The following is an 18,267-nucleotide window of genomic DNA, read 5'->3' on the forward strand; positions in this document are numbered from 1 at the left end:
TTCCCAGCAGAACACTGCCCAAAACATCACACTGCCTCCACCGCCAAGCCCTCTTCCCATAGTGCATCCTGGTGCCATCTCTTCCCCATGTAAAACTACACACACGCACTCGGCTGTCCACATGATGCAAAAGAAAATGTGAATCATCAGAACAGGCCACCTTCCATTGCACCATGGTCCAGTCCTGGTGATCTGGCGATGGACAAGGATGTAGGGGCTTTGGCGATGGATATAGGGGCTTCGGTGATGGATAAGGGTCAGCATGGGCACTCTGCATTGCAGTTTGACAGGTCTGCCGCTACGCAACCCTTTACACAACAATGTGTGTTTTGATACCCTTCCATCATAGACAGCATTAACCTTCAGCAATTTGTTCTATAGTAACTCTACTATAGCACTGACACAGAGAGGCTAGGCTTTGCTCCCCACATTCATCAATGTGCCTTGGTCTCATGAGCCTCTTGTCCTTCCTTGGACCGCTTTTGGTAGATACTAACCACTGCATTCTGAGAACACCGCACAGGAACTGCCGTTTCGGAGATTTCCTGACTCATGTCAAGCCACCACAATTTGGCCCCTGTTAAAGTCACTCAGATCCTTACGCTTGCTCATTTTTCCTGCTTCCAACACATCAACTTCAAGAACTGACTGGTCACTTGCTGCCCAATATATCTCACCCCTTGACAGGTGCCATTGCCATGAGAAACCAGCAGGTGCACAGAGGTGCATTGCCAACGGTCCCATTTTCCAGAGGACAATGGTACTGCATTGTTGTAAATGGCGAGCATTTTGCGAAATAATTCAGAAATGAAGCAACAGATTACAACACCAATATCTAGGAATCTCTCTCCTTTTTTAAACCCAATAATGTATTTAGCCATCTAGGCTGCAAGATGATGCAGGCAATAGTGCAAACAGAAACACTGCTTTCCCAGATACTTTGCAGAAAGATGTAAAGACTCATAAGGAATGCTGTAGACTTAAATGTGTGAAACAAATTCTTCTAGTGTCAAGGACAACATTGCTTTCATTTAAATAACTACTTCCATCTCAGGCTTGCACATAAAGATCAAGTGCAATATGCACACATTCAGATCTAGTGTCCTATCTTGCAGGAAACTAAAAATCACTGCATGGAGTTTTATTTTTTATTCATGTATATAGTGCCAATCATATTAAGCAGCACTGTACAGATAATATGTAATCCTTCACATCAGCCCCTACCCCCATTGGAAATTAAAATCTAAATTTCTTATCACACACCACCACCAAGTTATTTATATAGTGCCACTAATTCAACAGTACTGTACAGAGAACTTGCTCACATCGTCCCTGCCCCAATAGAGCTTACAGTCTAAATTCCTTAACACACACAGACAGACAGAGAGACGGGTCAATTTGATAGCAGCCAATCAACCTACTAGTATGTTTTTGGATTGTGGGACAAAACTGTAGAGCCCGGAGGAAACCCACGCAAAACACTCCACACAGCTAAGGCCATGGTCGAGAATTGAACTCATGATCCCAGTGCTGTGAGGCAGAAGAGCTAACATATACATTAACATCCATTTTGTCAGAATCCCATTGACCTATACGTATATATTTGGGCAGTGGGAGGAAACCGGAGCACCCGGAGAAAACTCACTCAAACACGGGGAGAACAAACGCCACACAAATAGTGCCCTGGTCAGAATAAACTCATGACCCCTGTGCTGTGAGACAGCAATGCTAACCACTGTGCCACCGTGCTATTTTTACATGTCTTTAGTGTAATAAACCTGTAGGTTAAATTCATTCAAGCATAACAAAGTTACAAGACAAAGAAAATTCAGCATTAAGAGGGTTAAAAAAAAATAAGTAAAAACCTCCCACCCAAAAAAAACAAAACTGTCAACTGTATGTGCCACTATGCAAAAAGGTTAAACAAGCTGTTGGGTACTTCAAGGTAATCAATCATTTTTTTGTCTTTTTCTTTCATCTCAAGAGTTATACTTCTGACACTGTCTCGACTTGAAAAAACATTTATCACATACAAACAGATGGCAAATAATAACGGATTTCGGAGGCCTGATTGAAGTTTAGTTTAACTCCATTTAACCATTTTTCAGATGTGGCAACTAGAAAGATAATTTTTTCTTTGCAATTTTAGGATCATTTATGTTTTCCTTACAAGTATAAACAAGTATAAAATACAGTTTTATGTTGTACATATGCCACTTTATATTGTCATAGGTACAAAGCTGAATTGCCAGTGAAGAATGATAAAATGTTTAAACTAGAGGTCCACCAACTGTCCAATACATTCAGCACCCCTCCACCACATTACTGGCATATTCCCCAGCTCCGCCTAAAGCCCTCCATTACCCCCATAGCCATATATTACCCGTAAAGCCCTCCACAACCGCATTCCCCCAATCCTACTTAATTTTTCGTTGTTTGGCTCTTCTGTGAGCATCAAAATGTAGAAGTCCAGTCTCTGCATAGAGAGCACTCTTTCATACCCTGGAAAAAATGGTGACATCCCTCTCCAGGCTCAAAAAGGAAATAACATATATAGCTTTTTTTTAACCATTACATGTTATCCATATAGAGGTATGACATTTCTATAAACCCACTGCCCATAAACTACCCCCAAGTGAATCTCCCCTACAGACAGTATCATTGAACACATAAATGAGGCGTGTAATACCAGTGGCAGTGTGAGGCAGGACAGAATACTTTTGAACTGTAATTTTGCATAGGTTAGGTATAAAATTATAAGAAAAAAACAAAAACAAAAACAACTTTTTGGGAAAACCCAAAGTTCTAAAACCATTCTGTACAATAGGTCCCATACCCATATAAAAGTACATATATTCCAGGTATCTCATAATAAAATTTACCAACTCCTGTATTTATTGCCTAAACACAATGAAAGCAGCCATCTTGTAGGCTGATCCAATATTCAAGTATGTCATCAATTCATTAGGGGCCAGTATATTCAATATAGTAATCGGTTTATACCAGAAGATAGGTTTTCATAAACAATTCATGGCAGACGGGGTATGGCAGCATTTAACAAATTCTCTAGATGTCCGCACCAGTGGGAGAACTACCGCACCTACAATGGGTGCTGCTATAATGGGCCCAGAGACTAGATGCCCTGGCAATGATGGTCGACCCACCCAAGACCTCTGCTGTTCAGAAAATACACACCATGTTGGACAAATTCCACAAGTCAGGTAGCCAATGCACCTAAAAATTACTGCTGTCAGCCAACATTTGAGAATGATTTTTATTGATACTAATTGACGCAGATCTTACCCGAGCTCCTTAAAAGATCTTATTAACACCCAGATTTGACTGCCTGGCATCTGACAACATTACTTTCTCAATCCATAATTTAAGTATAGCTTTGTTTAAAAGCTATCCAAATCCAAACCACATTTACAGATAAGTATTTAAATTAAGTGTATGTAATATAGTATTAAATGTGACCATTCCAAGCTTTTCATGATGAAGGCGTTTGGTGCATAGTCCACTCTAGCACCAAGCAGACAAGTGTTGACAGACCATTTATTTTACACATTAAACACCTTAGGGGTCTTTGACACCAGTGCTCCGCTCAGTTCCCAAAATGTACTAGGTGCATTCACTATGAAGTGAAAGCACGTGACCCCTCCACCTGAAAAATGAGATTGTAAGAACGAGGCATATTACATCTCAATAATATATTGCTTGAAATAAGGTAGAAATAGGAGTTACAGAAAACTGTTAGAAGGAACAGTACATGTACATACACTATACATATATACATACACTATACATATACACTATACATACACACTCGTGGGAAGCAATGCTCATAACTTCTATATACTAGTATTGCCATGTCAATGACACAATGTAGTTTGATGTTCTGGCAGGCATGTTTTATTATTAATGGTGATATATGTGTAGTCTTAATTCAATTACTTTATGTTGTATCACTATAAATATTTGTTCAAAATGGCATAACTGATGAAAATGAATATGTTAATTTACAACACAAAGAAGTGCTAGAGTCCATTCATACAAACTGAAGAGCCTGTAGGAAGCATGGCTGAGGTGCCATGTAAATTTTTTAGTGGGACAATATTTTTATAGTATTACTGCTCAAAAATTACACAAAGAGCCAACAACTCTGGAAAAGTTAGTCTGTACCAAATTAAAATCACTTAAGAAAATACTTCATGAAGGGCTCATGAAGAAAACTGTAGGAAACTGACAATTAAATTCCTGACGATGTAAAATGGAATACATGGGTCTAAATCTGAGTAATACTAAAACTGCTTAAATTGCACCTTTGTCCTACAGGCTGCTTTTTCTAGAGCTGATTTGACAGACTTAATTAACCGGATACGGCTAGTTCAATGGAGCAGGTAAGAGCATCTACATCAGATTATTTCCTCACATGGCTCCTTAACATGCAGTATAATTACTCTGTAGAACTCTCTTACAGAAAACTCTGGCAGTCCAGTAGCTCTGATTACTTCTATTTCCAGAGAGGAAGCTAAAGTCTATTCAACAACAAATAAACAGCAATTTTCAATAGCAAGTTGTCATTCAATGCAAGCATACTAGGTAAGCTTACAGCACAACTTGGGGAATAAGGCCTGATGCAGAACTACAAAACTACATTTTTATTTACTTTAGTATCCAATTCAATATATACAGAACATCTGTAAAATAAAATAAACACAACTAGGAATGTTAGAGATAAAACCAGATTTATAAACTGCGACACTCCCAAACAGAAGTTATTCAATTACTATAATTCTTCTACAAATTGACACAAAAGTGCCTCATTTAACATGTATAAGCAAATCTCACACCACAGAGAATTAAACCTCTAAAGATATAAATATATAACGAGGTTATGTGTACTTTCAAACCTAAAACGATAGATCAACCCAAATAAATCTAGTTAAAACAAGAAAATACAGTCATACGAACACATTAAATAAACTATATTCATGTCTTGGCAACTTAACATCTGCTGGAGGCATAAGTATTTTCTGCGCATTTGTAGAAACTCTGGTTGCTGTAGCTACATGCCTAAAGAATATTTGGGCGTTGGTGCTGAGAGATATGCTTAATCAAATGAAAGAGAAAAAACCCTTCAATGTATTGCAGGTCAGTACAACACTCACATTATCGTTTGTAGCCAAAGGGAGTAAAAAGTGAAGAGACATTTGTGGGAAAGGCAGCCTTTTAGCAAATACTTTTACAAAGAATTAGCCGAGACGAGGCCAAACAAGTTCGGCTGTGAGCTGCCAGTCAGACAGATGTTGTCAGAGAAGCCAAAAGCTCCAGGCAAAACGATTCTTCTCTGTGCAAAGAGCAGCTTGTGAATCTGCACTGAAAATTTAGCAATTACCTCTCTCCTGTACCCTCTTTCTGTCCCCAGTTTTAAAACATTAAAATGCTTCTATGTTTCTGTGATGGAACGGTGAAAAATTGGCTTGGTTACCCATAATGCCTAGAAAACATGCCCACGTCAGCATTTCTTACTATTTCCTCCGTTTTGCAGTAAATTAAAATAACTTTCATAAATAATATATATATTATAAAACAAGTTTACATTTTATAGTATATAATGCCCACCAAGGCCTGCAACAAAGCATTATTAAAATTTGAAGTGTAAAACTAAACTACAAAAATAAACAGTGATTAAAACAAACATTTTCTACACAGATAAAACATATCAATTAGTTTACAAAACAGAAATGTAGATGTAACATGAATTTACTTACCAAATTCACTGAAACTCCCCATTTCACAAAGCAAAGATTAAAAAAAAAAAGTGACTAAGTAAACGTCTGACACCGTATCTGAAAATGGCAGCATTGTGTAACCAGAAGAAACGTCAGAAATTCACTTGCAGAACAAAGGTGACAGACATGCAGTAAAATTGGGGGAAAAAAAATGCTGCTTTAGGTCAGAACGTCAAAAATTCATACTGGCAACTGGAAGCATGGAGCTGCCCTTGCAGCTGTGTTTTCAAGTAGTCACAGATGAAGTAAAAATCCTGCCACATTCTTGCCTCCTGCATGATTTTTCTGCTAAAATAGCTCAGAACAGACTGGCAAAGTTCTCCTTCCCAAGTGAAAGCTCTAATGTCTGCTTCAGCAGAGCTCTGAACCAAGTTCCTATGTTGCTGAATGAGTGACAGCATTGCCAGCCAATCAGCTTGGGTTTTCCAGGAAAATCACCCCTTAATTTATTCAAAATTAGGTCATATGACACTATATGAACTGCTATTGGCTTAAAATGAATGTAGTGTTAGCCTGCTCAGTAAAAGGCCACCCATTTATGCCTCCTTAGATTGTAGCCACCTCTTGCCTATAAGCATAAAAGGAATATTACAGAAAAAAAGAAAAGAAATATATGACTGTACACTGAAAACTTACCAGAGAATCCCAAGAATGGAAGGGCCGGAGCTCAGTGATCCTCTGAGCCTTCTTTAAAGAGCACTGAGGTATCAGAGAGAGCTCATCCAGGGAAGCATCTTGCAAGAAGCTAACTATTTTGGCTTTGTATTCCTCCTCCATTGTTTCATCACCACTGCTGTAGTCTTCATCCAGAACACTGCCTGCATCCGAAGCAGACGCCTCGCTTTCTGTGTCCCTTTTAAAGCTGCTAGCAATTTTTTTGCCTTTTGATTTTTTCTTTAAGCCATTTTGCATTAATGCAGCACTAGATTTCTGGTTCGACTTCACTTTGGTGCTGTTTGTAGAACTTTTTTTTTCACTTTCGGAAGCTCCTTTGCCGTTTGAGACATCGTTTTTGGAAGCATTCTGCAAAACATCTGTTTATATAACACAAACACAGTTTTAATAAAATTTCTGCGTAAATGTTTCTTATGATGTTTGGCACACAGCTTTATGAACAAACTACGTTTAATAATTCTGCTTCATTAATATGTAGCCAATTGCTCCAATTAAATGGCATGGTGAAAACATTAAAATTCACCTCTATTAATTGACCGTTACAATAATAAAGAAACACAAACAGACCATAATGCATCAAGGACAATTGAAGTCATGCACATTTAGAAATAAATGTATAAAATAAAATAAATATTATACGCACACACTACAATAGTATGTTCCAACACATACTGTCGTCACAAAAACCACAAGTCTGGTAATACAAAATTCCCGCTTTGACTTCAACACCACGTGCAGGACTATAGCAGATGCTCAAACCACAGCCCAATTAGAGCAGCGGATTCCTCATGTCTTACTGGTCCGTAATGCTCTGCACAAACAAAGATGGCTGTTGCTGAAGTTAAGGGAAAGATTTGTGAGGATATGCAATCATCAATTACACTTGACAGTTTTTGTCACAAATGTATGCAATATCCAGTTTATAAAATGAACATTTGCCATTAGGCAATTGGGTCGAAATACTCTAGCCTCCTCCTAGAACGGCCAAAGAAAAAAAAAAAAAAGCACCTACTGTTAGTTAAAGCTGTGCCTGAAAATACATCTACTATTTTCCACATCCCTAGCAATATTTAGTAGCAATTGTGAAGTCACATTTGGAAAGAAGTGGTCACCTACTGGCGTTGGGAAAATGACAGTAACACTGCATCTCAAATATGTTTGCAGTCAGGAGCAATGGTGTTATGTCAGCATGGAACTTTCATGTGAAAATCATCAATAGCAAAGGGGTTGGAAGCACATATTGGAGGATGGTGATATTCAGGCAATAAGTTGAAATGCAAGCAACTGCAGATGAATTGATTGCAAAATCTCATTCTGTGGCGCAAGCAGGCAGTTTCAGAAAAAAATGCTTTACAAGAACTCCAGAGAAAGATACAATAGCTTGGTTGCAGTGCATACACCCGATTATCATGCCTAGAAAAGACCATTTCTGATTTCAGTGCTGCAAAAAGCACAGGGAATGTGGAGGAAGATGATTTGGTGAGATAACTCATCCTTCACCATGTTTTTGATAAACGGACAAGTGCACGTGTGGAGCAGACCTAAAGAACGCTATAGCTGAGTGTCTGTTCCAAACAGTGATATGATACAGAGTGATCATCCTCATCCCATGTTGTTTTCTTACTTGAACAGCAGGGTACCATCCAGACTAACAACCTGCAGAGCACGAGTGGTCACTGAATGGTGTTCAGAGCAGGACACTGATGTTATTCCTATGTCATGGACCTCTTAATCACTGAACCCAATCACGCATTTATTAAATATTCTGGAATTAAACTGTAGCATTTTTTCACCAGCATCAGTTAAAATAATTTCCTGTGGAAGAATGGTGCTACATCCCTCCAATTTCAGACATTGGTAGGCTAAAGGCCTCATTTGGTCTTTCAATTTATTTGACCATTACGTGTATGTGTGTTTATATTACAATTATATATTATACTTACAAACATTCATATATTCATTATAATTTAGATGTGTCTGATCAATGCACCTCATTGTACATTCTGCTGCAATGACATGCATACATAATTAAATAAGTCCTAACTTCTCGATTGCGAGTACTTCTCTCCTGTCATGCATGTCTATGCCTTGTTCTCCATTTCCATCATGTAACTCTACCTAATGACTTTTGCCAGGGACCTCAGAAACTGAGCGCATTATTCTGCGAGACTTCTGCAGTCTTCTCTCAAGCTCAAAAGCTCCCTAACACCAACTGGAACTAAATGGACCTTCCGTAAGAAAAATAGCCAACCTCAGTTTAAAAAATACTGTATGTTTCTATATTGTAAGCTGTAGTGAATTCTAAAAGGGTGCACTGAAATAGAACATAAATGAGGAAACAGAAAATGCAAAGAAGCAGCAATATTGAAGAAAATCAAACATTTCAAAGTTAAATATTTGCAGAAAGGGAAACCAGGTTTCTATTAGTTCTAGGCATTTTATGGCTGAACCACAAAAAAGTTTGAAAAACTAGCAAAGTACCAGTACCATCTACACAGAATATCACAAATATATATTTTTGGTGCACCTAAATTACGTAGACTTTCATTTACTTACAGTACATTTTATCAATATAGCAAAAATAACTAAATATGCATCACTGCAAACTGCAGCGATGCATATTTAAGAATGCATCATGCTGGGGCTACTCTGGAAAACCCGGTGAAGAGACCCCTGTGCTGTGAAGTTGTTTTTCCTATTTACCGGCAGCGAAAGTTGAAGGCACTGTGAGCGTGTGCACTGTAACGGATTCTACAAAGCCAGAGAGGCTTCAGCAGAATCTAATAGGAAAAGATAGGTAATGCCACCCTGAGATGGGGTTACCTGTCTGCGCAATGCAAATCTTCATGCATGGCAAAACATCGCAGTACCCATATCTATGGGGACTGCTATTGCCTTATCGGAGGGAATTTCTGTGAAATCTCCTCCGTTAGGAAGTTAATGCACAGCAACTTAACTTAAAACATGCGGAAACACCTGTTTCAGCATGATTTAAGTGCTTAATCGGCTTGATGCATAGAGCCCTATATCTTAACAAGTTATCATGTCCTCCAAGTAGGATGTGTATAGGTTTTCAGAGACTTTTGTAAATAATGTAAAATACCTTTAAACAACTGCACACTTTTGCAGAAATATTTAACTACAATACACTGCACAGTGTGCAATTAGTTTTAACATTTTAATTTACCTATGTATGAGTGTATGTAATACAAATGGTTTGCAACTGATCCACATAGGCTGGTATTTTGAAGTCACTGATTGCACATTAGCAAAGTAGAACACTTCAAATAAGGGGTGACAATACGGGGACTACTATTTACTAAGAACATATGGACAGATGGCCGAGCATAGAAGAGGTCGGAGAGGACTACTGGTTACATGTCTAGTGTTGGCCCCTCAAAAAAAATGGCACTAATAATCCCCCAAATTACAAGGGCTCCTGTTCTCCCCAATTACTGCACATTAAGAAAAGCAGGCATTGCATACAGTTTGGAGTTTCCCATTAATCTCCTAGTTCAAAGTAATGCGGTTAATGCCATCATACATTCACCAGAGCTGGGATAAAGACCCTTAGAGACTGGAATATTCATCTGAACTCAGAATAAAGTAAAACACATTTAACAATTCAATGTGACTAGTTGACCTTTGGGGCACTCCACTAGATCTTTCAATCATTCCCGGTTCAGACAGTATAACTCAGGCCCAATAGCCCTGGGTGTGGGTTTCGATTCAATGGGCTTCATAATTGCACTCAGAAGAATCCCCCAGAGGCTCATCTCTATATGTGAGCTATTCCTTTTATGTGGTTAATTCATAGCACTCTAAGAGGGGTGAATTCAAGTGTCCACGAGGTGCCGGTCAATACGGTACAGAAATCTCCACTTATTTTCCCTGGCATCTCTATGGGATGTGATAGAAAACGAGCAGAGATTTTAGTAAAAACTCTGCTGCAATGTGTCTCCGCGGGTTGTTCCAGAGACACACTGCCGCGCCTCATGAATATAGGTCAATGTTTTTGATACATTATTATTAGTGGGTTTGTTTTAGGTAGGTTTAAGTAAGCCGATTTCTCCCCAAGTCAATCTACCACCTGCTAGATCAATTCATGTGGCCCATTTCAGTTTCACCAATTCCTGTCCTAGTTCCATTCCCTTAATTCCCACCCACAATGGTCATACTTGCACATATTTCCTACATATGTTAATGATAATCATTGTGCTTATGCTCTCTGCAGGGGCCATGCTTGAAGGAGACGTGGATTTCCTTGGGCTCTAAATGGGTCACAATTTACTACTAAACGTTCCCCACCATCCATAACTGTTGAAATTACTACCCTTTATGACTAAACATGCCTGGAGCCTAAACAAACAAGTGGTCCTGCAATTCATTTTCAAGCTAAAAGGTTGATCCTGTAGCCATTCAAGAGATACACAATGCATCAAAATCGACACTCCTGCAAGTTGAACAAGAACTGTCCCCAAATGCCCACTGCCAATGCTCCCTCCAAGCATAATGAAGTTGTGAAAGAAGTGCTGTAACATAAAGTACACTACTGCTAACTTGATCTAATCGTGCCCCCGTCATAACATCATGGGGCACCTCTTCCAGCAGAGTGCCTCTCAGAATGTGGTAATTTAATTCTCATCTCCTACTCTCTGTAGCCTGCTTAGCCTTGCATATGTTATGAACCTCTCATACAGTCTCTACGCTCTCACCAGAATGTGGCTAAAGGGTTGTCAAAGCATAAGAGGCATTGCTATCCGACAGATGAGCGCTTAAAAAACTACTTGGTGTAGATATCTTGAGTAGCAGATTTCTACCCAGAAATTCAAAGCCAAAGTTCGAGTGAAAGAATTACAATCTCACTCCGATACAGGCACAGAAAAGCTCTCAATAGACTGTCAGACATTCTACCCACAGGGCAATAGGAAAAATATGTTACTGACCTGCAAACTCATGTCAACAGGCCAGAAGCAGGAGTGACCCCCTTACTCTCCAGGCCACCTTCGTCATAATTCAATCTTATTTTTAAAACAATAACTCATAACATTGCTTGAAAATAAGAATTGTAACTAGCTGAAGTAGTGAGCGCAGGTGCTGCAACTTGCTTTGCTACATAAATATAAGTAGAAAACATTTGACGACACACTCCACTTCTCATTAAAAAGTGGATTTTTTTATGTAGCACAAGACATGTTATCGTTAACGTTCAATTATAATATAAAGGCTTTTGTACACACAATTGATTCGCAAATTACATCTTTATTTTGTTTCAGCTTTCAAATAAAGAGTAATGCCATGAGACTTTGTATGGATTTGTGAAAGTCTAAGGGTGACTTTACCTTGCTCATCTTCTGCAAACAACTTTAACGCCTCAAGTGCTTCGTGAAAAGACCAGTCATGCTCTTGAAGTACCTCTCTAAGCTCCTATCCAAAAATAAATATTGCACAATTACAGAAAGCATTTATTCAATTAGTTATGGATCAAGAAATTAAACACTTCTATGACAAGCAAAGAGCAGTAAAATACAGCATACAAAAAACAGTGATGAAATACAAATGAAATACAATATAAAGCTAAAAAAATAAGTCTTCGTATCAGCAACCAAAAACCTGGACCATTTATGATGCTCTATGGGTTTGGATGATGACAGTGGAAGCAAAACACTTTTTAAATATTTACTATATTTTGTCAGCAGCCAATTAACCTCCTAGTATGCTTCTGGACTCTGGGAAGAAACCCACATGAAGATGAGGCGAACATAACACTCCACACAGATGGTGACCTGGTCGGAATTGAAGCCAAACTCCCAGCACTGTGAGGCACTTATTTTTAAGTTGTTACTGGAATACTTGGAATAGGTATTACTACTTTTTCCACATTCTTCTAACAGTTTATTAAAATACTTGCATAAACACTTAGGTTAGTACAAAGATCTCAATCAGTATTGCGAATGTCCCAATATTATCAATATAATCCATGAGCTGTACATAATGTGGGCATTAAAAAAAAATCTCAACAGTTAATTTTCAGTCTTGCTTGATTTATGAATTACACCAAAGTTCATATGTTGTGAAAAATGTTTTAAAAAAAAACAAAAAAACACATCAAGTGTGTCACACCAACTATTTTGGAAACCATTGATACAGGAAATGTAGAAAGAACACACTTATTACAAGGCGTTTTGTCATTTTAGTCAAGGAACCTCCAGAGCTTACTCACACATTAGTGGTTTGAGGCATTTTAAAGTAAAACCACATGAACAACTGAACTAAGTAAAACATATAGTGCAGTTCCCCGCCTTCCCTTGACATATTGCTTGGAATAAAATATGCTGCATTTTCCCCATTCATTCAACTGCACAAAGTATGTGATTGCATACATACTAGAAAAATTACCTTAACAGGTCCGTGGACTACAGTCTATGAAAACCAAAGTCCTTTCAAAAAAGACAAAATGTAATTTCATGGGCCTGAAGGGCAAAATAACAATGTTCACATCTATCAAAGGCATTAAACAACGATAATTTAATAAGGGCAAATGTTAACCATTCGCCTAGGATGAAGATTTCCATTTTTGTGTCTCCATAACCTCTCAGCTAAAAGGAGGAAATCTCTCCCGAGCCGTTTAGTGAAATTGACAAAAGCCATCATGTCCGTGAATAGGGTACATGATTGCAAGGCAGCAAACAAAGTTTTGAACAACAAGATGCCACAACAGCCTTCTCAGACAGTAGACAATTCTACACTACAGTGCCACATATTTTAGCATCAAATATGTGGAAAAGGTGAGGAGTCTGTATGTAAACCTTTCCTTCACACAATGTGACATTTTCAAACATGGCAGTGCCATACCTTAGATTGACGTTTAAAAACGCCAAAACGGGAATTATGAATCCTGTTTCTGCACAATCCCCACCTATTGGCTGCCAATCACAATAAAAGTAGCTTCAATAGAATTATTCAAATAAGAGGGTGACCTTGTGTAAAAAAGGTAAACACAAGCAAACAGTCTTGTTCTCAAAGCACTCTTACCTCCTTATCTAAATCAGGAAAATGTTTCTGCAGCTTTTTCACACTGTGTTCTTGTCTTTCCCATTCATCTTCAGAAGCTGAACTGTCATTATCCAAAGCAAACATCTGTGAAGATAAAAAGGAATTGCTACTTTAGAACACATTTTCTGTCTGAGGATATAACACAGGTTAGGGTTTTCAATTAGTGTAGCTGCATTTGCTTTAACCAAAGAGAATATGATATTGGTACAATCTGTGTGAATGTTGACACATACATACACTCCCATATATATTCAAAGTACTACGGTAATAGCACAGTACCACTCTTGCAACAATAGTGCGAGGGACATATTCAATTGTTTGAATATCCGACCGCGTTAAAACTATTACCGTTGTTACGGTAATAGTAAGCTGGATTTCAGGTTGCGACTCAGGGAGCAGAGAGCTGAAATCCAGCGAGAAAACTACCGTAATAACGGTTTTTACGCACACTATCACCGTAATAACAGTAAGTGCGCGGAGCGCAAGATTTTCGGCGTTTCCGCCGACAATTGAATATGCCCCTTAAAATCTCCCAACGATTAGCATCACTTGTCAGCAATGAAACATCGGTGTCCCATGTACAAGGCTATCCTGGGAACCCCTACATCTTAACAGGCAGGGCTCCTCTATGCAACTCCCCTCACATGTGGGTCCAATAACAAGCAAAGACCATTCTAGTAGCAACTATGAAAAAACAATTGTATGGGACAGTATACAAAACAGACAACAATCTGACTAGTGGATAAAGCAAACGTCTAATATGGTGGATAAAACGCGAAGAGTATAGACTGCTGGCATTCGGATTTGTAAACTAGTCACAAGAATGAAACCCATACTGGTTGTTCGTATTCAAAGCAGACAGCACCAGAAATGACAAACTGCGCTGGAAGTGAAATACACCCTGTAGCATGCTGGTGTCACATTAAGGATTTTGCAGCTTTTTTTTTCCTCCAGCACTTTTTTAAAAGATGGTATCTTAATTAAATGTTTTTGGGTTTGTCTAGGGAGTGCCATACAGTGCAGATTTCCTGCTCAGACAGCTGCTAAAAAGCAGACAGCATTGTTTAAAGCCAGCAACAAAAGATTCCACTAAAAACAGTGCATCACAGATGTGTACAGTATGGTTTCCTGCCAGCATGAAAAAAAGGATCTGTGTTTCTGCTATGTGACAAACTTGTGTGGTAACACTAATGCCCAACACAACAAATTCCTGCAGTGACCTAAACACCAAACACGTCCGACCCGCATTCAGCCAACAGTGTCCACCATGTCAGAATTAGCTGCGCCAAACCAGAAAAGGCGATTACTCGATTCTAATATATGGAACTCTCTGCCAGTGCCCATTTCTTTTCTTCCAAGTTCCATCTTATGTATTCTGTCCACAAGTACACTGGACCTGTTGCCAATGACAGCACATTCCTACATGAAGGCCTCTTTCATTCAACCAAATCATGTTTCCCCTAGTTCTCTTAACTTATCAGTTCTTTCCTTTGTATCCGCCTTCATTTACTTCCCACTATTTGGTTTCGACTTTCTTGTTCCCTCAGCCTTATTTCTCACTGCTCCGTCCAGTTTATTCTCTTTTTTCTCTCCATTCCTATGGCTCATTTCTTCTGCGGGCCTGCAGGTATAAGCCACTTTTTCATTCAACCCTCCCCACATACGCCAGCAGATCACCTTCCCCCAGGATGCTACATACAGCTGCTCTGAGCCCAGAGCAGTCACACTATCCGCTATGCAGCAGTATGATAAAGATGATCATTTGTAAGAAAATCAGTTCCTCTGTCCACCACTCCTATATAAGCTGACAAGTACGGCCATAGTAACTGCACAAAGCATATAAAGCAGCACTAGAAGAGTCATCAGTATAGAGGGCTAGCAGTGCAGACACAAGGCCTCCTTCCAAATGGCTTTTTGTATGGGCACCCTGTTACACCATAATGGCAGCCTTGCCCATATCAAACATGAACAAATAAGTCAACATTAAACATTAACAAAGAGGTGGATAGAATAATCCCCACTGCAAGAGTTGTTAAATGTTATGTCAACCACAGAGAACCACTCACCAACCAGAACAAAACGCTAATTTTCCGTGCCTTAATATTAAAGTATTTTTTAGTGTTTAAAGACAACATCCTCATTTAATTTTCTTGTTTATTTCCTTATTAGAGAATGGTTTAATAACAGATTTTCAGCAACAGAGCCAAATATTATTTAGCTGGATAGATGACGACAGCAAAGAGAGAAAAGAGACTGTGAAAGAAGTGGAAATATGGCTGCTGTTTTTTTCCTTTTCCACACAATTTGTAGGCTGAATCTATTGCCCCCAGAAGAAGCATAGTTATAGATATGATCATTATATAAAATCTTAAAATCTGTGTGCACACTGCAAAATAGCACGAATATTATAAGTGCTGGTAAGAGTCTCCATGAGCAGCGTCACTGGCGGTTACATAGTATTGTCAGGTGGTGATGTCCTTTATATGCGAGCTAGGTTCAATTCCGGCACTTGCACTGGGTGGAGGAATGGCAGCCTGTTTTCATTAATATTTAAGTCATTTTAGCCACATATTTCATGCAATGCATAGTGCCATTAACCATTACTTACTGAATCAGATTTTGTCTTCTTTGCAACTTGCCTGCTGTTAACCTCCTCTTCCTCAGGCCTTTCTGTGGGACCATCATCCAACTTTCTCTTTCGAGATGTAGCTTAAAATAAATAAACAATAACTAAGCAACATCACATAATACATTTACCTATAATGGAGTCAGCTTGTTTATTTACATAAATCATTCTATTATGAAAATGAATACTTATTTGAATTTTAACCTACTAACATGTAAATAAATTAAAAAACAAAATAGATATTCTATTTCCCTCCAGTGTACAGAATGCACATTAAAAAAATATACCTCTTCCTTAAAGTGTCATGTAAATAGTATTAACTTTACTTATGTAGTAGCTGTTGTAAATATTCAAAATGAGAAGAATTGTAGCTGTGGGATGGAAAAATTGAGCTTGAGGTAATTCTCTGTGCAGCACAGCGTTAAATGTTGGCACTAGATAAATCCCTTTGCATTAAGATTTTTCGAAACATGCCTATATTACAAATACATCTTCAGTTACACTAACATTTAGTTATGCATTACATAACCTACACAAAGCGCTAAAAATCTAAATATTGTGTTGTCACCAGTTTACAGAGATTTCTCAGAAAATTCTTTCCAATTCCTCCTCTAGTACCTAGGTTATGCCATAGCAGTAAATCCAACAGCTATAAAACTTTAATAAACAGGTTTGTTGTAATATAGTATAAAGGATTTGGAGGAATCATGGTGAAAAACTGACTGACAGTTTTCATTTCTGTGTAATAAACAGGTTCAACTTATACGTAGCTATCTTCATGGCCTTATGAAGCGGACTTAGGGTCAAATCAATATAGATGTTTCACTCACAAGTAAGGAGTAAATATTAGCCCATACTGCCAACTTTGCAGGAGCACCTGGAACACTGTCCTATCTCGCCAACAGCATGGGTGGCCAAATTATTGAATATCTGGATGTTTGGTACCCAAGCACAGATCACTTTCTGACCAAAAGTAGTGGTAAGGTGATCCCACACACACGACAATAGTGGTAACCCCTCAGACCAATTTATTGACATGCTGATAACAATCCAAACAATGTTGGGCTCCTCAACTGGATGCCTCTATTACAAGCTTTAATAAGATTGTGAAGGGTTGTTTTATCACTCATATGCCAGGTCCCTCAGGAAACCTCCAATTTAAGAAAATATACTTATCAATGTAGTTGTTTTATGACCAAAAATTGTTCAGTACCCATGCAAAATATTACTTACTTTGCAAAAGTAACAAATATAAGTGAATTGAAGAATATGGGGATAGGGGCTATTCCAAAGAACGTTCCACATCACAACACATGCACTGTGACATATGTCAAATCTGTTCTTTTCCAACTAGGGATTTTGTATGTGACAAGATAATGAGGCACTCAACTGAACTTGTGAACTATATATTTTGATTAGAGGGAAAATTCTTTCATTGCTTTGATCATCTACTAAACTTGAGGACACACCTGAGGCAAAATACTGTTATAGCTAATGAACAGAAAAAAAAATTGTACATAAATTTACAAAGGTTAATCACAGACTAGAAGGTACTATAAAATACTATATAAATGGTCATTTTCTGGAAAATGTTTTTTTGAAAAAGAGAAAAGCGTGAACCATCTGGAGTGTTCTAGTGTGAATACCCTGAAGCGGCTTTATGAACAATACATATTTGCTAATTTATCATTTTATATTTCATGGACTACTCTGAAATCACATTGTGTTTGTGATGCAAATGATCTAAAAACAGATGGTTTCTGTGACTAACAAGAACAAAAAGAGTGCCTGAAGTTAAATCACTTGCTATTAAAGGTTAACATGCCTCCTCCTGTTTAAAACCTTTTAAATATGGGCAACAGCTGTAAGGTGGAATGGCAGAGAGCCCCACAAGGTCTGTGTGTGAAGACTCGCTTGTTGGCATGGAGCACACTTAAGAGTAACACTTACACAAACCGAGCACAATACTTCAAATACCTGCAGGAAGGAGTGAACAATTGTATATTTGTGCACTTCGAAAGCACAAACAGAAAAACAAATTAGCAAGCACAGAACAAAAAAGTATTGAAAAATAAAAATATAAAAAAGTTTATAAATGGATGGATGAGAAGTATT

General features: G+C 38.3%; 1 protein-coding gene across 2 annotated transcripts in view; it reads right to left on the minus strand.

The window, feature by feature from the left end:
• Positions 1-18,267, minus strand: part of SMARCAD1 (SNF2 related chromatin remodeling ATPase with DExD box 1) — a 78,730-nt gene that overhangs the window by 37,040 nt on the left and 23,423 nt on the right. For both annotated transcript variants that reach the window (XM_075201690.1, XM_075201682.1), the window contains exons 6-9: positions 16,135-16,235; positions 13,506-13,610; positions 11,813-11,897; positions 6,432-6,829 (exon numbers count right to left, since the gene is read on the minus strand). In XM_075201690.1, the coding sequence (XP_075057791.1) occupies positions 6,432-6,829; positions 11,813-11,897; positions 13,506-13,610; positions 16,135-16,235 (689 nt within the window). The remainder of the gene's footprint in view (positions 1-6,431; positions 6,830-11,812; positions 11,898-13,505; positions 13,611-16,134; positions 16,236-18,267) is intronic.

Source organism: Mixophyes fleayi, chromosome 1 (assembly GCF_038048845.1).
Source record: "Mixophyes fleayi isolate aMixFle1 chromosome 1, aMixFle1.hap1, whole genome shotgun sequence".
Lineage (NCBI taxonomy): Eukaryota > Metazoa > Chordata > Amphibia > Anura > Limnodynastidae > Mixophyes > Mixophyes fleayi.